This window comes from Cygnus olor, chromosome 7, assembly GCF_009769625.2.
Source record: "Cygnus olor isolate bCygOlo1 chromosome 7, bCygOlo1.pri.v2, whole genome shotgun sequence".
Taxonomy (NCBI): domain Eukaryota; kingdom Metazoa; phylum Chordata; class Aves; order Anseriformes; family Anatidae; genus Cygnus; species Cygnus olor.
Genome location: NC_049175.1, coordinates 34,663,844 through 34,685,940, shown reverse-complemented (window position 1 = coordinate 34,685,940; position 22,097 = coordinate 34,663,844). Strand labels below are relative to the sequence as shown.

At 46.8% G+C, this 22,097-nt stretch overlaps 1 protein-coding gene across 6 annotated transcripts in view; it reads left to right on the top strand.

Annotated features, from left to right (window-relative positions):
- CTBP2 (C-terminal binding protein 2) overlaps positions 1-22,097 on the top strand; it is a 124,006-nt gene that overhangs the window by 63,954 nt on the left and 37,955 nt on the right. For 4 of the 6 annotated variants that reach the window (XM_040562940.1, XM_040562943.1, XM_040562944.1 and 1 more), the window contains exon 2: positions 5,614-5,773. In XM_040562940.1, coding sequence (XP_040418874.1) covers positions 5,716-5,773 — 58 coding nt within the window. In that variant the 5' untranslated portion in view covers positions 5,614-5,715. Of the gene's footprint in view, positions 1-1,398; positions 1,786-5,613; positions 5,774-22,097 lie in introns of those variants that run through there. The other 2 variants (XM_040562941.1, XM_040562946.1) reach the window with 2 other exon arrangements.

The window sequence follows — 22,097 nt, the reverse complement described above, 5'->3', positions numbered from 1 at the left end:
ACCATGTATGTATTTTTTCCCTTGAAGGACATAGAGAACTGCGATACATCTACTGAGTCAAGTAGCTTTGATGGAGTAGAGCTGACAAGGGGTACTCGCCGTGACTTGAGGGCTGAAGGGAATGCAGCATCAGCCCCTCTGTGTTGTCTTTGAAGCCTTATTATTTTAGCACAGTCTGTATCTTGTTGCATAATGTTTTAAGATGTGGTCTAAATCGTTATGTAGCGTGTTTAATTTAGCAACAGATGTGCAGGCTCATATGCCGTTATGGTACATTTTGTTCACTCATATAATAGCGAGTTACTCAAAATTGTTACCAGTTCTTCAGCACAAGACTCCTACAGCATGTTATTCTCCTTCTCTGCATGGCGAAGAGCAGAAGAGCTCTTTATTTTTCCATCAGCAGGTGCTAACGTGGGAGTGTCTTCGTGCAGCATGCCTAACCTGCCGCATTACCGCTTTCTGCGCCGGGCTGCAGGACCCCCGCGAGCGTGTTTTTCCCAGAGGTTTTTGGGGAAAGGCACCAGGCAGGCAGCAGAGGACAAGACTTCATCCTTTAGGTTTCCGGACAGAAAACAAGCGAGTCACCTAGACAGAAAGCGCTTACTGCCACCCACGGAGCCATCCCGTCATTCCCACGGAGAGGCCTTAATGCAAAACATCACTGAACGCTCCGCGGCAGCAAAATCATACTAATAACTAATAAAGGCACTAAAGCTAATTAGCAATTATTTCGTAGCGAGAGACCTGCCGTGGCTGTTCTGAGGGTGTTGAGGGTACACCGGGGGGTGCAGGCTGCTGGGAGCCTGGCACCAGGGTTCGATTCCCGGCCGAGACTGCTTTCCCACACGCCAGGAAAACCCTTTTTCCTGGTGTCCTGTTTCCCACGCAGGGGCTGAGGGCGTTTAATGGAGCGGGAGAAGTCCGAACCTTGGCCACACAGAAACTGTGTGATTCCTCCTCCCAAGTGCGAGGATTTACATCCCTTGGGCATTAAAATAAAAATTAAAAACTAAAAATTTTTCATCCCACCTAACGAAAATCTGTGTTTGTTCTCCTTACACATATAAACGTTCAATCCGTTTCTGGTTCCCGCTGAGCTGTTGTGCTTACTGGTGTCTTGACACTGCGAGCTCCACGTGTTGTTTTGTTGCTGTTTGTTAAAAGAAAGCATCCAAACGGGGGAATTTTGGCGCAGAGCGAGTGGTCAGCCCTTGCCCTCCCGTGCGGCTCCCTCCTCCCTGCAGCCCTGCCAGGGCTCTGGAGAGAGCAGGCGTCGGGGCTGAGCTGGGCAGCATCCTGCTTAAGGATGCGCCGCCAGCGCAGGGAGGAAGGATGACTCAAAGTGTTCCTCCTGCATTGTACCGTCTCCTTTGTCCGCCTCCCTCCCCTGCCATTATCTCTGTGTGTCTCCTGCTTTCTTCGCTCCGCGCTTCCTTTCTTGCACCGAACTCGGCTGCTCCGTCCCCGCCGCCCTCCCCGCGGCGGCTGCCGACATCCGACACGAGGAGCCCCGGAACGGCTCACGCCGGGGGATGCCGGAGCTGGGCTCTGACACCGTAGCACAAGTGGGGTCGAGCTTCCAAAAACTGGACCTTAACGTGAAGGAGGCGGGGAGAGCTAACCGTGGCACCGGCAGATGCTAACTTCACTGTTACGGACTGTTGGTAACCCTGGTGTGCTTCCAGCCGCGGCTCCGGGAACCTCTCCTTTCCCGAGAGCACAGGAAATGTGCTGCGGTGCCATCAGAGCGTTTGGACTGGATTTTCCATTCCCCTCGTTTAAGTAAGGCTTTATAAACCTCGCGTGGACGCGTGGAAGGACGACGAGACTTGGCAGGTCGCGGGGCCACGTGTTTTTCGGGGCAGGGCATCTCCGTCTTGTTGGTGCCTTGTTTCGCAGAGGGCGAAAAGAAAAAAAAAAAAACAAAACGGAAATTGTGAGCAACAGGTTTCTGACTCCAGCAAGGGCCTGGGAACGTGCGTGTGCCGCTTTGGGTCATTTAGACGTGCTTGTGGTTGAAGTTGGAGAGGAGTCCCACTGCGGCCACCACCGCTGGGTGAAGTGGGGCTTGGCAGGGCGGTAGGAGCATGGGGGGACCAGGCGTCACGAAGGGCGGTGGGGTTGGGGGAGCTTCGGTCACCTGCAGGGTGCCGGGATGGTTGGATGGCGATGCCGGTGGTGGACGCGTCGAAATAGATGTTGCCCGTGTTTGTGCTGCGGGAAGATGACAAAACAGCGCTCCGTGAGAGCTTAGGCGAGAGTGTCCTATGTGTGAAGTCACCTTTCTGGTGCTTTTGCCCAACGGCGCCTTTCATTTTGGAAAATCACCTCTTCTTTCTTTTCATTTTCCATTGGAATCTGGAAGAATAAGCCCTGTACAGCTCTCTCTTCTCCCACTTTCTGGCTCATGAACTGTGTTGTTGAACAGGCGGTATTAGGAAGCTATTTAAATTGTTACTTTGGGATGTTTTTTTTTTTTTTTTTTCCTAAAACATCACGTTTAAGCACATTCCTTCTTTAAATAAATAAATAACTGACAGGCTATCATCATGTCCAAGGGTTTTCAGGAAAATTTACATTTTGAAAGACACTGTTGGAGGCTAACACGGACATGCAATTACTGTATGTAAATCGCTTCACTTGTTTCCTAATCTTGCTGAAGATGAAGTACAGTTTTTATGCGTGTGCCTCTCTCTCTCAAATTCCCTTATACAATGAGGTTTTCTTGCATTTTAATTGCTGGCCACGATTTTTGTTCTGCTGCACCTGATTGTGTTTGTTTTATTTTGGGGGACATTTAGCCTTGCGATTGTTTCGAGATTGGGCTGGGTAGAGAAATCACCGAGGGAAGACTGAAGTTGGGTGTGCAACTAATTGCGTCCTCCCTGACACGAATGGAAGAACCGTTCTCTTAATTACAGCTTCGTACGAAGGCTGGGGAGCATCCGCTCGTTTCTGTGCCCTGCACATCTGCTTTTCTCCATTTCATCCACCCCTGCCAAATCCCGCTCGTGAGCTCCTGCCACATTTTTAGTTAAGTCTTCGGAGTTGTGCTTTTATTGCTGGTTGGCACCGTCGAAGGCACCTGTCACAGCAAGATGGAACGGGTAAAATCATTAGGAAGGAGTTCGTTCGTGGGCATTATGTTAAGCTGTGCGGGATTCTGCTAATACGAGCGGTAATTTCTGTGATTGTTATTAGTTCCTTTTGTAGAAAGTTTTCCTCCAGGGAGTAATACAGTGAATTGAGATGGCAGGAGGAAAGAACTTTAATGGAAGCATTTGTCCATCAGAAAATGCACTCTGTCAAAATTAAATACACTCTGCATATTGATTTTGTTTGGGGAAAAAGGACTTGCAGTCACAACATAATGAACCATTCGAGCATTTTCAGAACAAAGTGCTAACTTTTTTCTCCTGAAGTGACTTTTCATAACCCAGTATTTCTCCCTGAATGTGGGCTGGGATTTAATAGAGCTAAAAAGTCATGTGTCTGCTGTTGAACGCTGCTCATGGAAATGCTGTTAGCTACTCCTGTGTTAGCTGCACTAACAGCATAATTTTTGTTGTAAGAAATATTTTGACTGTGGCAAGCTTCTGTCTCTGGAATGGAGGTTTTCTGCTTCTTTTAAAATGTTGCATTAATTATTAATGGAAGTGGGAATCATGCTCTTTAGCATCCCTATGTTTAAAAAAAAAATCAATTAATTATTGCTATAAATCTCAGAGATTATGCTGCAGTTGTGCTGCTGGGAAATTGGCCATTAACTACCAGGAAATCGCCCATCTTCCCTGAGTCAGAATTCAGTTGTACCAACACAGCCTTTTCCCTTTTATAAATTAACTATCAATGCGATGCATAATTGATAACCATTTATAATAATAACAATAATCTCCATGAAATTGTCATCTTGGTACGCGGCGGCTTTGTTAGAGCCTTTACCCCTCGCGTGCTCAGCCCGGCCCCTTGCATTTGTTAAGTGAGAGGCCGGTGCTTTCTGGGAAGCTGCTGCTTCCCTGCCGCTTTTAGGAGCCGTAAGCTGTTGGGGAGGAATAAAATCCTCTGACGGGACTATGTGAAATGAAGAACCCGACGTATCACGAGGATGAGCTGTGTGGTGCCGGCGCTGCCCGACCCCAGGGGAAGCAGAAGCCGAGGTTACCGACGTCGCCCAGCGTCAGCTTGTGGACATCAGCCCGGATTTTTCCTGTTCCTGGTGGCTTGTTCTCCTGTTTCCTACGTTATGTTACATCAACCTGGCATTTTTTTATGTCGCTGTGAAAAATTTGGTGGCAGTGCGGTGTGAATATTCACCTCCTGTGGATGCCTTTGTTGTTTGGGCGTGTTGGGAGTGGTTTGAGCGAGTGACGCTGGGTTTGTGGCTGCTCCTGGCTCGTCGGAGTGTAGGCAGAGGGGCCGAGACTTTGCCGCTTGGTGCAGATGGCCACCTGGGAGAGGATGTCTTGCTCCTGCCTGTTGTCTTCCCCGTCTGACCTGGCAAGGCCCCCAGACGTGGTGGGGTTTTGCGCTGGTTCTAGAAGTCACGGCTCTCCACTACCTCTGCTCTTTTGGCGACATCAAATGGCCCTAAAAGGGTGGCGAATGGCTGCTGGGGGCTGGAGCCTCTGGGGCAGGATGTGTCCCCGGAGGGTTTACAGCTCGTATCAGGGTTGTCTGTTCTTAAAATGTCCAAGGGGATAGCCTGATAGTGAGTCACTGGCCACGTAACGTAACGTGGTAAAAAATCAGTGCTCATAGCGTGGGACTGTTTGAGTTCAGCTCTCGGCGTGAGGTCTCGCCTTTTATGCCTTGACTCATTAATACCATTGTGGAAGTGGCTTTGAAAGGCTGGACCTCGCCACGAAGCTGCTGGGTGCACGTCCCATGGGGGCACCTTCGGGGTCCACGGCCTGAACGGGGGTCTGAGCATTCAGGCGTGAAACGAGCCTTTTGATCTCTGTAGAAAGCGGAGCAGCAGACCTCAGAGAACCTGCTCAGGTTCTTCCTCCGTGTCACCAAACTGCAGAAGAGCCTGCAGGGCATTTCTCACAAATGCCACGCACACCACTGTGTGGATTGCTTTATTTTATCGGCATTTAAAGGTGTGCACGTTAGAAAGTGTGAAGGGACGGGCTCTGGTGGCAGCTGGGATGTGTATCAAGGTCTTGCTGCAAATTCAAGGTCCAGTGATGACTTTTACAGGGCAAGGTTTAACTAAGACGTGAAAGTGGTTGTGTGTATGCGTGTGTGAAAGCACTGGAAGAGCAAAAGCTGCTTTCCCTTTTTTATATACTCTGTAATAATGTTTCAGTATCTGTGAGCCTACAAAATAGCTTAATGGATTTTGTCTGCTAGGAATAGATTTTTAAGGCAGAAATAAAACTCGGAAGGCCAGACAGCGCTTCGGCAGTTCTCTTGTAGGATGCTGTTTTTTTCTGATCGCAGGGAAGATAGAGGGGCTGTGTGCTTGATTTGCAGTGTGAGAGCTGAGGCTGGAAGTGCTAAAGTCGCAGCCTTGGTTTCAGCAAGGCTGCTGGGCTGTTTGGGGTGGGTGGGTGTCACCTCCCGTGTCGGAAGTCCCATTCACCAGCTCCTCTCGTCTCTCGACAGGATCGATAGTGGCGTTATGCATGCCGACTCCCGTGAGTTTTCCTGAGTTCCTGGGGGACTGCTTTGCTTTTTGAATCAGAAAGTTGCAAAATACCATCAAGAATGGCACTTGTGGATAAACACAAAGTCAAGCGACAGCGACTGGACAGAATTTGTGAAGGTAAGAGGATACTCCACTACTCTGTGAAAGTTGACAGACTGCTAAGGTAGAATACCTCATTTTTCCTTGTTTTGTACAGCACTTAGAGATAATGAGATCCAGATCCATGACTAGATTTCCCGTCTTCTGTGTTGACACAAAATACGGTCATAGTGGTGTTGAAACGTTGGCAAGGGATACGCTGGTTCCTCCTCGCAGTCCTGCGGACAGGACTGCTTAATTACCAAATCTTCTCCTTTCATCCTGGTTTCTACTGAAATGCTGTAGTCACTCCCAGTTTGAAGTGCTGCTTAAATTTGTGCTGCCTTGAGAAAAAGGTCGTGCTCTGTTAAATGTGCTGCTTCCTGGAGATCTCCTCGGGCCAGGATGCAGGTGGCCAAGGCTGCTGCTGCTCTCCCTCCGAGTGCTCACGAGCGGTGCCGGTTCCAGCATCCCAGGATGAGGACACGAGCCTGCTGCTGCTGCTGCCTCGGGCTGCTTATGGGGCTGGGGAGCACAGTGCAGGACATTTGGGTAAAGCTCAGCATCCTCCACCTCAATGCAGCCACCCCTGTCCGGAAGGGCAGAGATTCGGCTGTCTCAGAGCTGCCGCTTCGCGCAGCAGACACAAAGGTTGACCATCTCCCATAATGTTGACTATCACAGTAGAAAAAATAGATGAAAATTTGAAAGTAGCTCTTGAAGTATTTCACAAGTTTTGGGGCAAACTGTTACAGTGGCTTTTCTTTTGTTGGTGTAATAAGGCAGATTTTCTGTAAATCATTCTTTGCTAATTTTATGTTACAGTGGCACAGCACAGGTGACTCTTACCTTCTATTTATTCCATTTTCCAGCAGAAGAAGTCTGTAGGTAACCTTTCCCTATTGCAGCTCACATAGTTTAAGTTACGTATGATGGAAGTCAAGTGATGGCAAGAAACCTCGGACTTTTTGGTGTAGACTTCAGTCCTTTTCTTATGCAAACTGACACTCAGGGAAGTTTTACCATCAGTAGCAAAAGCAGAGCAGATTGTTATTTTAGGAAGGATGTCTTAAGTCGTGTCTTTTAAGGAGCTCCGGTTTTTATCTGCTCTTAAGGAGATGAATAGTGGCCTGCAGGGTAACAATTCACTGTATTACCTGAATGCCAACAAAGTGAAATAGGTTTTGCTCTTGGATGAAATTGCAGAGTTCTCGTGGGAGTTGTACTGCATCCGTTCTAGCAAAATATGTGGGGTTTGTGGAGTTCCCAGGGAAATGCTGAACAGTATGACAGGGTGAGTTTTGCACAGATATTTGTGTTATAAATTGCTTATTCTAGCATGCCAAAGCAGAACTCCTTTGCTATTGCTTTACACTTCTCATGAGTGAGTTAGCTTCAGAGCCGTCGGGGTGATCCTCGTGCTGTCCTGCGCATGCAGAGCCCCTGCGAACGCTCCGAATGTTCCTCAGAAAGTGGCAGCGGTTCTGGGAGACTGGATGCCAAGCTCGAAGAAAAGCCAACAGGACCAGAGAAATCAGCTCTTCGCTTAATCACATAATACAAAAAGATGTAGAAGCAGCTCTACCTCTCTGATTAACCCGCTCCGGACTGGACTGACGTTAGCGGCGCGGTGTCCCTGGGGCAGGGGGCAGGGTGTGCAGCCCCATTGATTTTTTGGGGGGGAGGCAAAGCAGAGAAAGGCGAGGAGCTAGGAAGGGGCATCCAGAGTGTGTGCTGCGGCATGGAGCTGCGTATTTCTCCTTTTGAATGTCATAAACACTCAGGTGTAGTACACTATCTCATCTTCAAAATTTACTTTGAACTGAACTTAAAAGAGTTGTGTCAGCTGAGCCTGGATGTTCAAAAGCTGCCTTCCTGGTTTGATGTTTACTATCAGATCTAGTTGCTTAGCTTACAAGAAATTCAAAAGGATCGTACGACAAACCTGCTGACAGAGCTTTAGATGTGATTGAAGTTTAGATTACTTTCCTCTGATATATGAGCTTTTTTTCTTCTTTCTTGGTCAAAAGATATTCTTTCCTCATCTGTAAATGTGCAGAAGACATAACTTTTTAAAGTATACTTTGTCGTTCGCCACCTGTTTTGTGATTTGATTGAAGGGATGGGATTCACGGTTGTAAGACACTCGTACTGTGTTTATAAGCAACAGATTATGACTGGCTGTAAGCAACGGTGCTAAACCTACCTTAAAAAATGCAAAGAGCATTGGATTTTGCAAAATACTAGGCTTATAAGACTGCGGTATGCTACACTGGCATCTCTGATGGCTATTTTTTATTAGAGGCTCCTATTCTTGGATTATAGCAATAGTAAAGAACTAAAGAGAGGGTGTTCCAGCTGCTGGGAAAACACACACTGAAAAAACAAGCTTTGTCTTGGCGTTGTCTGGAAAGGTACGTGGAGAAATTGGTGAAATATGGTGAGAAATTAGGGAGCTATTTCAGTAGACTGATGAGAGAAGTCTTCTAACAGCGTGCTATTTGCTGAGAAGAATTGCTTCTGCTCCATCGAGCCAAGTACAGCGTGGTCCAGAAAAGTGGCTTCTTAAAAAGCTCCTCTTCTGTGGAGGCACTTGTGCAGCTTTTCTCTTTAAACAAGTGGAAGGGATGCGAACCTGCATTTAATTGATGGAAAGCTTAATGTTTTGTGGTACGTAGGTGGGTTTCTGTGCTTTTAACGAAGTCGGTGTGCTGTCCCATCCCTTTTCCTCTACACAACCCCTGGCAGGGCTCTCTAGGAACGGACGTCGTTCATCGCGGCGGGGTGGCGGCAGCTCCGGAGATGAAATACCCTCAGGCTTCCCGCTACGTGTTGTAACCACTGACGCGCTGGGTCTTCCTCGTGCTTTACAAGCTGCCACCGAAGGTTTCTTCTTACTGCGGGTCTACTGAAAACATGGCTAGGCACATGTTGAAGGAAACAGCCTACAAACTACCGCGGTACTAAGAGCGTTTTAAGAAGCTGTAGTGTTTGTATGACTCCGTTAAATGTGCATCTGGCACAGGAAAAGAATCCGAGCCACGCACAGGGGTGGTACCTCTAAAAACGCCTGTTCGTAGCCTTTACGTGCAGGTTTATGAGTCTTCCAGGAGGAGAGGGAGGTCAGTCTCATCGCATTACTCAGCTTGACCAGTTCCTCTGTGTTTTTTTGTATATATAGGTATGAGGTCTTTGTATGACAGAGCTACCTTTCCTGCTAAGGAGGCTGTTTTGAAGGGGCGAGCGCTTTGCATCAACCAACAGACTTCGCTCTGTAGGAAAATACAAGTGAGATAATGGTGCACACTTAAGGGATAAATAAATATTAGGGCAACAGCCTGCAATAAAGCCATTTAGAGTCATCTGTTAAGAATTAAATGAGTTTGTGAGGCCCATCAGAGTGAAGCAAAGTCTTGGCTTACCCTTCTCTTTCTTTTCTGGTTGTCCCAGAGTTTGGGTGCCGATTCTGTAATTGGATCCCTGTGGGTGGAAAGACGTATCCAGTGAATGGCTGGGGCTTTTGAAAATAGCATGTGTGGAGTGGTTTACATAATTCCTGTGTGTGGAATCGTGGCTAATTACGTAGCGAGTCAAAATATGCTTTGGAGGTGGAGCTGCTGGTGCTGTGTTTAGTTAGAGTTGTCCAGCACCCCCTAGTTCAAATCTGTTCCCATTTGCTTGTAATTTTGCCACATTTTAAGTATGTTTGAGCTGAAATTTTCCATTTCATGATGAGTTTTTACCTCGGGGTAAATTAAAAAAAAAAAAAAAAAAAAACGTTCCAGCAAAAACTGTTCAGCCATGTCTAAGCGGGAGATGTTGAAGAATGTTGTTTTTGCTGTGCCTGAAACAAAGCAGAGCCCCGAGCCTGCAGCCTGGGAGCCGCAGTACCCTCCTGCTCTGCTTTGAAAAAAAAAAAAAAAAAAGGGTCTAAATTTTGCAGCGGGGTTGCTGCGGTGTCAGGAGCATGCCTGTTATTGTTCCCAAATTTGAGGCAATTTCTTAGACGTTGAAAGAATGAAGTTGGTGTGTGACCCCGTTGGCTACTCGTGCTGAAGGCCGTGCGTGCTGTGTAACGCTGCCCCGTGCTCTGGGGTGGTGGGCACGAGGTGGGGAGCTCTTCTGGGTGCCAGAGCTCACGTCTGCAACGGAGGAGGCTCAGGGTGAGGTACAGACGGGTGCAGGGTAAATCAGAGCACGGGGGCAGGACAGAGCCTTTGCCAGGAGGCGAGAGCAGAGCTCATGTAGCTGGCCCTCAAACTTAGGCACTGCCAGAAATGAGCTGGCCTCTCTGTTGTTCTTCATGACCACCTTGATTTTAATTTTAATTTATGGTGGTCTCAAGTTGCATGATGCTACAGGTATGTGTGTTATTCCTGCGTGCCCTGTCAGCCTGGCAGTTTCCTCCTGTTCTTCCTGGGCTCTTCGGGGTCGGCCTTCGCTCTGCATCATCACGGCAGCGATTGCAAACCGTCAACAGCAATAACCCTCAGGGCAGAAGCTCACCTGCCTCACGTTTTCATTTAGGAAACAACTGCAGGGAGATACTAGGTGTCATTTTTTCTCTGCGACCTGTGGTAGAAGGAGGTGCCCAGCAGTGCCTCCCAGGAGCCACCAGCCCAGAAGATGGTGGCACTCCTGGTGCGTGGCATCCATCGCTCCTGCAGGGCACTGCCGTGCAAGGAAATAACTCAAAGCACCGCTTCTGCTGCCCAGCCTGCTGCCTGCTCAGCTGGTCTTTATCCTGTGCTTCTGTGAATATGGTTAAAAAAATATTAAGTAATACCAGGAGCTGGATGGGGGGTGAGGAGCAGCCCTCAGATGCTGCTAGCAGTGCATTTGGGAACGGCCTGGCCGGGAAGCCAGATGAGGAGCTGCAATGGCAGCGTGCAAGGTTGTGCTGTCTTTTCCTCATCAGATGTAGACACTTGACAGGGACGAAGCAGTGGTCTGGCACATCCAGGATATGTAATGGCATGTCTTGCCTCTGTGTAAATCACAGGTTTCCCAACCCTGCTAAATTCCTCCCTGATGATCCCAAGCGCTGCCTCTGCTCCGTACCTTTGCAACTGCGCTACCCTGCTGTCTGCAGCTCCGGTGCCATGAAATTTTAATGCCTGGCTTTATAGGTTAAAGTTTGCACTGACATTTATGAGTCAGTTAAGCTTTCAACACACGCCCAGAAAGTGGCAGCCCTGAGATGAACAAGAAGCGAAGAGAAGAAATAATTGCAAGGCCAAGTGAGCCCAGACATTTCCTGATGGAGTTTTCGCTTTGGGATTTGTCATTATCCGGTGGGAAATAGTGTCCTTACGCATCGGTTTGTGCCACCAGAGCTGTCTGTACCTTGCAAAATAGCAGAGCCATTCAAAGTGCCACACAAGCCTTTCATAGCCTTTGTTTTCTTTCAGGTCCTTTGGTGTGTCTGGTGGCTGATAAATGCCAGCACGGTCACGTAAGACTTTTCAGAGCTCAATGCACGAGTCTCTTGGCTTTTTGAGTTACTGATTTATATTCTGAGCGGCACCTTAGTGTCCTGTTTGGCTGAGGCGTCTCCGATTCTACCCGTAATCCATATTTGCTGTAGGAATTCCTCAAGTGTTTGCCTTCCAGTCACTATGGTTGCTGTACGTGGCCCTGACCCTCCCCATCTACTCATTTGTCAGTGGGAGCGAGGCACCAGCCTGCGTACGGGTGGCTCTGAGCCGGCCCCGAGCCCTCGGCTGCAGCAGTTAGTCCCAAAATGTTGATGATGGTTTTATCATCACCAGAGTTACCTTGGTCCTGGCTACGTGAGGCTGGTTAATTCATTTCAACGCTGGACAAGAATTCTGTATTCCACGTTTCTGACAGCAATGGAAGTCAGTGCAAGCCATATACAATAACGCTTGAATAAATATACTACGTCAAGCCAGGTACTGTGGTAAATGCAAACTCGGATCTATGTCAGGGGTGCATTTTACTTGTGCTTTATTTCAGTTTCTCATGTGTAAAAGTGGGCTTAATATTCACACAGTCAATTGTTGCTTGCGGTGCACTTTCTTATCATAAAAAAAAAAACCAACCCTCCATAAAAGTGCCCCTGAAGAATTGTAATGGTTCTGGCTTTTCAGCACTATTTGAACAGCGTGTGCTTGAGGTTTGGGCTCACACACCAATAACAACAGAAAACAGAACAGGCTCTCATTCAGCTAGTACCGTCCATTCAGGCTGACAAATAGAGGAACCTTGCCTGTGGAAGCAGTTTGGGAAAAGTATTTTAAAGCTACCAGGCAGTCAAAATGAAAGTTGTACAAGCAAACTGAATTCTGGCAGCCTTGTTTGCCAGGCCTTAGTGTTTTGTTAACGTGGTAGTGTGTAGGAAATAGCCGGTTATTAGGCACTGTGATGCACGTAATGCCATAACGTGAATTGTTCCAGTGCTCAGCATCCCTGTGTCCGGAGCACTGCCTGCGTGAGGGGCTCGGCAGTGACTGGGCAACTCTGGAAAGTTGCTGCCTCCGCTGCTTGCTCCTTCCTGTAATGTAATGCTGGCCAAAATTAGTATGTTTGATATTTGGGTGGAGGAATTTTCTTCTATTCTTGCAAATTTGAATGCCAAGTAGCATCTGATAATACTTATTTTTGCTGCTTAGAAATAGAATCCTATTATCTCAGGAAATTCTTATCACCACTAGTCATTTGATGAGAAACAATGAGTTAAAGATGATATCAAGTGTGGAAGAAACTGCTTGTCCTGAGTAAAACTGACTTATTTAGAACAAATATAGACCTTTTTTTTTTCCTAGTGTATTTGAGCTTCTTTGTTTCATGATTACAAAACACAGTACAAGGATTTCCTCCACACAATAAAGCTTTTCATACATTTTTTAAGTTTCCACCTCAAAGCACATAAACCATCAGGCTTTTAGGGATGGGTTGCTTACCACACTTGGCCTAGACAAAAGGAAAAGTTAGTCTGTCAGATGCTCTGCCATTACTCCCTGTGCTGATTTAATTTCTCTGACGATCTGTCTGGCTGCTCCCAAGATTCATCTTATTTCACTTATGGAGGCTTCAGAAATCATTTCAAATTCACACAAAAGCTGGATTACACCTCATTTTATCACTTTGGGCAGTGGAAAGTGTGCCACACAGCAGTGTTTTTAATTACCTCTTAGTCATTAATAGGTTTTGTTAAAATTTTAAGATTTTTTTAATATTGGACACGATTGTATGGATGAAGAGAGTTCCAGCAACCTCGGTGGGTTCACAGACATTTTTCAAGCTTACTGACCTTATTCCATGATTTATTTTCAACCCTTTTGCTGTGCTGAATCAAGAATTCACTCTATTTGGAAGCAGACATTTTCTGCTTTGGGACAGAGGTGTGGTGTATCTCCTATCTACAGGTATGCTGTTGTCCTTCCAGCAGGGAGGCAGAGGCTGCTCAAGTAGTTTTCCAGTTCTGTTTAGATTTTTTTTTTTTTATATACATTCAGTTATGTGCAGTGTATCTTCTGTGACATGCCACAGGGGGATATGCATGACAAGATGTAGGACTTGAGCCAGATATGAAGCCAGCCTGACAAAATCCCCCAGGCATCCGGTAAAGAGTAAGACACATTTAGATAAGGTTACAGAAAAAAAAAATCATGAATTTGGACTGCAATCTCATTGTAATAGATATGTGACTCAAGCTATTGCAAGAAGTAGAGCTCCTGTTTCCTGGGACGTGAGTGCTACATGCACAGAGGTAGGAAAAAATACTTCTGTTGTCTTCTCCTTGCATTTAAGCCCACGTTTATGTTAACTTAATACGCATCTAACTCTTAATTCCACCTTGTATTTTTCCATTTTCTCCAGCCTTAAGACAAGGTTCCATATAACAAGCTTTCTAACTTCAAGTCATTAATTAAGAAACAATTACAGCTGATGACTTCTATACCATCAACTTAATTTTTCATCCTCACCACATTTCCCATTTAAATTAACTGGTTTATGGATTAACACGTTGTCATGTCTGGTGTGTTGTTTTTTTTTTCTCCTTACTCTAAATCCTCCTCCGCATTTAAAGATTACTCAGAAAGATGACAATACCCCCAGAATACGCAAGGAGACACGGAGCTGAGCACTGTCTGAGCGGCAGCCTCGGGGCAGCCCTGTCGACATATTCCCGAGCTCCAGAGTTTGGGAGCGCTGCCGAACACAGGGGGTGGAAGTTGGCTGCTTTGCCTCTTCCAGATACGTGATGGGAAATGCTCAGTCCTCAAGGACAGATGAGAACGGGATGGATTTTCCTCCCAAACATGAGGAAAAACTCGTATCTGCCTCCCAAGTTAGAATCCTTCCTGAACTGACAACGTCTGGATCCGGACCAGGTTTTTAGGTTTGATTCTAACTCTGCTGAATATTTACTAGTAAATATTTTGACAGGAGCGGGACATCTGGCTATACTAAAATAAAGCTGCAGAGAAATGCATTACACAACTTTTCTTTTATATTTTTCTGTATCCACGAACAGATGTAAGGGATCTCGGTGCCAAAACAGTGAAGGTTTTCATTATGTGTGTTATATCCAAGAGCTTTCTTCAAAGAGCGAGTTTGCTAGAGTTGGTTATGCATTTTTGTTGCCTTAAACTTCAATGGCATTGATAATTTCTTACTGACACTTTTATATAGCCCATTAGCTTAACTCTATTAACTTGTTTTGTCTTTTATTTTAGATAGTCTTCGTAGTGTGTTTTTTTAAAAAAACACTCTCTACTGCCATCTAGCACTTCAAAACTTATTGATAAACAGCTTTAGTTCACAAAAAAAGCCTATAGTTACAGCTTGGCACCCACTTTTGAGGGAAGATAGTGTCACTGCTTGCCGGTAATAGCAGTTTTGGGATATGAGTCAGCCAGTGGACCTAAACAAGGGTCGTGGGGCTGGCACCTTTGGCCTCGGGGTCACCCCACCAGGGAGGAGCCGTCCCCGTGGATGGTTGGGGACCGTGATAAGAAGTACTGGCAAATGGGGTCCCTCCCCACCAGATACTTTGGCTATTGCCATACAATAATAAAATATATCAATCTTCTAGAAAAGCAAAAAATAAATAGCTTTTAGCCAAAATAATATTTCTTCCTGTTTTTTGTGTGCGTTTTGGTTTGGTTTGTTTTTTTAAATCTGTGTTGAGTCTGCAAGGGACGTGCATGTTTCAAGCTCTTGGCATCATCAGGGAAAGTAAAGCAGGAAGACACCCTGAACTCCAGCCTGTTTATCTCCTCAAGACCATGTTACAACCTAGTAATTAATTATTTTTTATGCAAAGCCCAGACATGCATGGCAGAGTTCAGAATTACAATATATATTCATTTAACAATGGATTTCTCTACTGCTTTCTGGGACAGATATAATTCCCATGCTTTTCATTACACATGCTATTTAAGTCTTGATCCTGAATTCTTATTAAAAATGATGAATTTTGACCTCAAGGTCTAATACCCAGTTTTGGAGACAAGGTGCTTGATGTGATTTCCAGAGGATTATTTTTAAGAGCATTCGTAGATTAGATCTTTGCAAATAGTTGAGGGATGTGCCCAATGAACCTTGTCTGCTGGCTTTTCGACTGCCGTTCAGCATCCAGATTGATTTTTATTCTGTAGCCCTTGACAGTGTGTAGTTTCATGGCATAGGGAGACATCTGATATTTTTATTATCCCTTTCTTGAACCAGGAATGTCACAATACTTTTTCTGCTGACTGTTACTGGACTCTCCCAATACTTGAAGGCAAAACTGTTTCTCATTGAAGTTTCAAGAGCCTGTAGGGTTCATTACAAAGGCTGAAAGGATGTTTTTCAGCTGGGCTTCTTGTTTTTAAGCATGAGTGTTTTTTTAGGTGACTGCTAGCCTCCTGCATTTGTTAGCCACAATTTGATTTTGATCCCCGGCCGCAAATCACCAGGGCTTTGCCAGGGGAGCCGGACAGCATGAGGTGACGAGTTCCTGCGTGCTCCTTGGGGTGCTTCTGCTCAAACCCTCATTCTGCAGTAAATACGAGGTAATGCAAGGCAGCGTACCCCTCAACGAAAGACGGGTGAAATGCCTCTGTTCAGAGACTCGTCGGCACATGGCGATGTGAGACGTGGAGCTGGCTGGCAGTGGAAAGGAAGAGGTGGCCGTGGCCTCGTTACACAAAAAGCCCACATGATCGTTGTCTGCACATAGCTGGCTGCTGTGAGCCCATTTGAGCCCATTTGGGCCCATTTGAGTGTAGTCAGTGGGGTCAGCAGCTTGAACCCGTTTCCAAACCCCAGTTTGCACGCAGCACCGCGAGGCACGCGGCGGTGCCTTCCTGGGGTGAGTAGAGCATGCGAGCCAGCGGTTACGCTGCGCTTCCATCTAGCCCTGGGGCGAGTTACACGCGGATGTCAGCTTTTGTTTTGTGCTTTAAAGTCATCAAAATACGGAGTTACATGAGGCAATGATTGTTTAATAATCGGCTGATCTTAAGAGTGTTTTGTTGTACCGCGCTGAGTTGGTATTTGAGAGGGTTTTGTTGAAGTTACAAAGCATCTACGCTTTTGGTTTGGAAATTGGTAAAAGCATGTGGCATGGCTTCAAGCACTGAGTGCTTTCAGATGCTGTTCTGTTCCTTTGATTATTGAAAATGATTCCTGCACAATCCTGCTAATTTTCTCTTTGTACGCCTCCAATTTCAGGAGAGTGTTAGAAAGTCCATCTATGCAGAGTGCTTATTGCCGCTGCGAGAGAGATTTCTGCAGAGCCAAATTTTAGCAAATGCAGTAATTTCCAAGGATTTGGAACATTTTCTTCCTGCATTTCTTCCCCCAATTTTTTTCCTTTAACGTTTGTGTGCATGCGTGAGCAACATTTACAGCACGCTCACTCTATTCCTTCTCCGCTCCGTAACAGCCATTGAATCCCACCTCATAGTTTAGCACCAGCTCAGTGGTGCTTCCCGGCACCCTGTGAGCTGCATGTAGGGAGCAGACACTCAGAAAAGGCACCCCAAGCACCAGGGGTCATTAGGCACAATCACACACGGTCCTGGAAATCCCAGGCACTCAGGGCAGAAGCATTTATCCCACCGTTAGCTTTCCGGTGCTTTGTACCTTGTCACCTGAAATCATATTACAAACACTGATTAATCTGAACGCCATCTGAACGTGAAAGGTGTATATTATCTTATCCCTCTTGATGGAAGGGGCATCCGTGACTGAGAGATTAATCAATTTGCTTGCTGGTAGTGGTGGAACGAAGTATAAAGCCTGGGTATCCTGATACCTGCTCTCTCCATTAACACGAGATGTACTTACCCTCTGGAGGATTCTTCACTACAACAGGTAGGATTCCTTTGCCTTGGAGAGGGAAATAGCCTTTTTTCAATACTGATTCACCTTACAGTTTTTGCCCAAAATGACATTTGGCATATTCACTATGTTGTTTAAGTTCTGCTCTCTCCCAGAAGAAAACAATTTGGAAGAAAACGTCAACATTTTGCTGCATGTAAAAAAAAAAAAATCATGTTTCATGTAAAAACAATATTTAAACTTGTACTTGGAAAGTACTGTAAAATAGTAAAAAACAAAACTAAGAAAAAGTGTACTGTTTTGTTACACAGGGTAATCTTTCCAGCAACTTGCTTTCAGAATTTGAAATGAAATGTTTTACTTCGATGTGAATTACATTTCACATCCAACCTCCCCCGAGTCAGTGCTACAGACACCAAAAAATGTTGCTTACAAATTTGTGTTGCAGATTTAGCATCCTGATTTCTTATCACAGTTTTTACATACATAACAGGTTTTCTCCTCACTGAAAGAAAACTGAGCTTCCTGGCACTGGGCAAGATACGTGTTTCAGATCCACTGGGAATGGTTTCCAGAGCCAGATCTCATCCCATCCATTTTGACTGTGGTGTTGAAATGGTGGGCCCACCTTTCTTCTCCTCTGTCGTTACTTGTTTTCAGAGCAGATTTCTGTAGTTGCTGTATCATAGCAAAATTTACCATACATTATACCAACACTAGATTGAAACCCAGCGTATTAAGTCACAACTGTGCATTTTTCATGTGATCTGAAATACCAGAGCACTTAATCTCTTGATCAGCTTTTTTTTTTTTTTTTGCTTTCATATGTCTTTTTTTTTTTTCCCCTAAATACCTCTAGAATTAAAAGGAAATATAAATCTTCTGCCTGTCCCGTGGTCCTTCATCTCCCCCTCACGTTGGGAATGCTGCTGCCAGCGCCTTCCTCCTCTTCCCAGAAGTGCAGATGAGATCAGTTGGGTTGGGTTGTGCTCCTGTGCCTCCGCGTCCTCTCCTGGCGATCACTGCCTGGTTCTGAATTCAGAAATAGCTGAGGAGTTACTGGCATTTGCACAGGAGCTGCTGCTAAGAATGCAAAAGTAAGAAAAAGAAAAAATCCTGACTGCCCATCCATAAATATTTCATTCCGGTCATTTTGTACGCATTTCTTGATTCAGGGGGAGTGTAACATCCTCCCACGAGGACCTGTGCCACGTAGCTTGGGGAAAGGGCCAAGTCCCACGGCCCCTGCTCCTGCAGGCATTTACCTGTGCTCGGCTTGGAGCACAGGAATCAGGAATTTGTTCCATGGAGGTCAGTGCATGTGGGATAAACCACCCATATGCACGAGTGCTCCTGCAGCAAGTGTGCCCCAGGTCCGGTGCCGGGAGGGGCTGGTGCCCCGGTGCTCGGGTGGGTGTGCGAGCTGCTCCTTGCCCGGGCTGAAGGGAGACCAGGATGGGTCTTCTGCTCCTGCTCAGCCCCGTGTGAGCTGAGCCGGGCAGGGCATGGCCACAGGTCACCACTCTGTTGGGTTGGACAAAGTCTCTTCTGCGTGTCCATCGAGGGACCCAAGGTTTTATCAAAGCATTTGTCTTTTTAAGAGGCAGTAAATAGTCAGAGCTCCCTTCTGACTTCCCGTGCAGTTGTTCAGGATCAGCACTTACAGAATTTAATTTCTCTATGACATGTTTTTTCCCATTGTCTACCAGGGCTTAACATGGTGGCTAAGTTCGTTATTGATTTCTGTGAAAACAATGATGGAAGATGCCCCTGATCTATAGACGAGCATTTTATTATTTTTGAGTATACATTTTTGGTAGCTTTATTCTGCTGCTTCAGAACAAACAAATGGCATGGATCTCTCTGTATCCATTTGGGAATACATTTCAGTCTTTACCAGAATGTTGTGGTAATAAAATGTTTTTGTTTGTTAAAATGTTCTCTGCTTTATTTATAAGCCACAAATGTGTCTTCCCAATTTGAATCTCACAAAAGAAGAAATTTTCCAATGTGCCTTAAGTTTGTTAGTTAATTCAATATGATGCCAATCAGATATTCTCCGAGAATTGCATAAATAATCTTTGGGGGCCTATGTTTTGCATGTCTGTGTAATATCCAACATAATTTTAAAGACTGTGGTGCTTGGGGATGGAATTGGAGGAGAAAATGTTTGAAGAGGATTTATAATATTTACTGCAATAAAGAAATTTAGGGATTACTCAAAGATCCTGTCAGTATTTGGGTCAGAAATATAGCCCCGAGGTATTAGTATGATAGGCAAGTAGAAGCATTAGGCTGTATTAGTGATTTAGCTATCATAATAGCACAATAGTCTATCATGTGATGGCTAGCGCACTAAACATTTATTGTGGATTAGCAGTGAAAAACGCACAAGCTGTCTTGCAAACAGACCAGAAGTGACTGTTATTCCTTTTACTGGGTCTGTCCTGGAAGGTGCACGTTTGAGGTGCAGAAATCTATTACCGCAGCGGAGAAAGACAAAATCGTTTCCCTCTAAATTTTTTAATTAGAAAAGGAAAATGTTGCTTCACTCACAATGATTAACAAAATAAGTAATGATTGACCTATTGTTCTAGGAAAAGGAATCTTTGAGCGTAAGCAGCTCATGATAATTTAGATAGGTGTTTTGGGGAGCCATTTTAATAGCTCCTCTGAAAATGGTAACTATATATGGAAATTTTGATTATGTTTCCAAGTAATGATTTTCTGTGTTGTGATTCCATCTAAATCCTTTTGCCTACTCTAACTGTAAAAACAAAAAACAAACAAAAAAAACCCTTAATCCATATGAATATTGAAAGACTGCTAGAAACAAATTGAGTTTTGTCTGATGTCTCTGAGTGTTTTTCCATCTCATAAACATGTATTTTTTTCTGAAGGAAACCAGAGATAATAGGCAAAAGTCTGCTACTCATTTTTCCTTTGTAGGACCGGAGTTTAGATCCTTTGATCCTCCCCTCCTTCCCCATGACCTCTGGTAGGGTCTTAAAATTATACATTCCAGATTACACTTCCACAATTTTCTGTCCTGGGATGATGAAAGGATTTGCGTATTATGATAATAATGTAAAGGATCCTTTTGGAGCCTAGTTAGTATAGCTAATTTGAAACTACAACAAAAAATGTAATTTCCAAAGCAAATTACAATATTCATAAAGTGTTAAACAGATACCTAACTAATTTCTAATCGCTCTTGTATTCCTCAGTATCTAGCACTGGCCTTTTTTTTTTGGCCTGCCTGCTTGCTCCCATTTAATTTGTCCTTAGCTGTGTGCAGTGGATTAGCATTTCATCAGGGTGGATTAAGATTGAGCTGACACTGGAGCTTGCTTTTTTATTTTTGTATGTGTGCGTGGGGACATGCGGGTGCGTGCACGTTTCGTTATCTCACTGCTGATTCCTGCTGGGTGCTGGTGCGGATGGGAGCAGTGAACTTAGGAGGAAGGCGACAACCAAAACAGATGAAAAACATGTAAAAAACAACATGTAAAAAAATTTATATATATATAATAATTCCCGGGGGAGAAATTGCTTTGAGGTTGCTGGCTGGGTCGGTGCAGGAGATTTCATCGGGCTGAAATGATGTCACATGGAGCGAAGGCTTTAGCAGTTTTATTTAGCTCCTAATCCCCGGCACTGCTCGGCCAGTTGTCCATGTGAGCGCACCGTCCCGAGCGGCAGAGGATAAAGCATCTGGGCTGAGCGTGGCGGCCCTCTTCTGCACGGAAAGCCCTTCCTCCTGCCAGCCTGGAGAGAGGCCGGGTTACAGCGCTGCTGTATGCTTTGCCTGCTAAAGTTTCGAAGAATTAATAATTCAGGCGACGCTCGGAAAGATAAAACCACCGGTGGGCTTGTGAAGGGAGGGCTCATGCCGGGCACGGTCTGGTTTTGATGCTGGCCGGGGAAGCGGTGAGAAGGAAGGCGCCTCCTCTTCTCCATCCCAGCGGGAGCAAGCGGTGCCGTGGCGATGCCCATCCCCAGCAAGCACCCCAACATTGGCCGCTCGCAGAGCTGGGACGCCGCCGGCTGGTACGAGGGCGCCTGGGAGGGTGAGAACGCCTTCGAGTACCAGAGGCCGCCGGGCCGCAGGAGCTCCCTGACCTACGGCGGCAGCGAGGGCGGCTGGTACGAGCCGCTGGGCCTCCGCGCCAACGATATCATCTTGCAGGGCGGCGCGGAGCTGAAGCAAGAGGCGTACCCCTACCAGGATGCCGCCTTCGCCCCGGGCCCCCTCAGGAAGGGCTCCGTCCCCGACTTCGCCTACTGCGACCGGCAGGCAGCCATGGCGGGCCGGGGCGCCCAGGATTACTACAGCGACCCATCCCTGGCGGCTAGATCGCCCAAAGACCCCCGCTGCTACCAGGCGGTGAGCCGGCCACCGGTGGGATACGGGGTGCCGGGCAGCCGGCTGTCCTGGGACCCGGCCTCGGGCCGCCCGCCCGTGCCCCCGGAGGCCGCCCGCCTCTACAGGGACCCCAAAGCACTGGACGGGCAGCGGCTGCGCAACAGGGACGTCTCCCCAGCGCGGTACGGCACGGAGCCCCCCGTCCTGCGGTACGCAGCGGAGCCCCCAGCCTTCCCTGGCCGGCCGGCCTACGGCGATGGGGCAGAGCGGCCGCCCGAGCCGTTGGGGGGCAGGCAGGCCGCCCCCACCTGCCTGGTGGTGGACCCCAGCAGCGGCTATGGGCCGGGCCGGGAGAGCACGGGCACCAAGGGACCCTACGACAGCTATGAGGCGGTGGCAGCGGCCCCGTCCCACCCGCCGGTGCCGCCCGCTTTCCCCGGGCAGGAGGGGAAGAGGAGCTTCGACCCCGAGTTCGTGGCACTGCTGCGTGCGGAGGGCGTCTCGGAGAGCACCTTCGCCGCCCTGCTGCAGCAGGGCTTCGACTCGCCCAACCTGCTCGCCATGATGGAGGAGAACGACATCAAGTCGGTGGCCCCCAACCTGGGGCAGGCCCGCGTGCTGTCCCGCATCGCCCACAACTACAAGGCGGAGATGCAGCTGCAGCGGCAGGAGCGGAGGAGCGGGGCGCTGCGCCCCAGG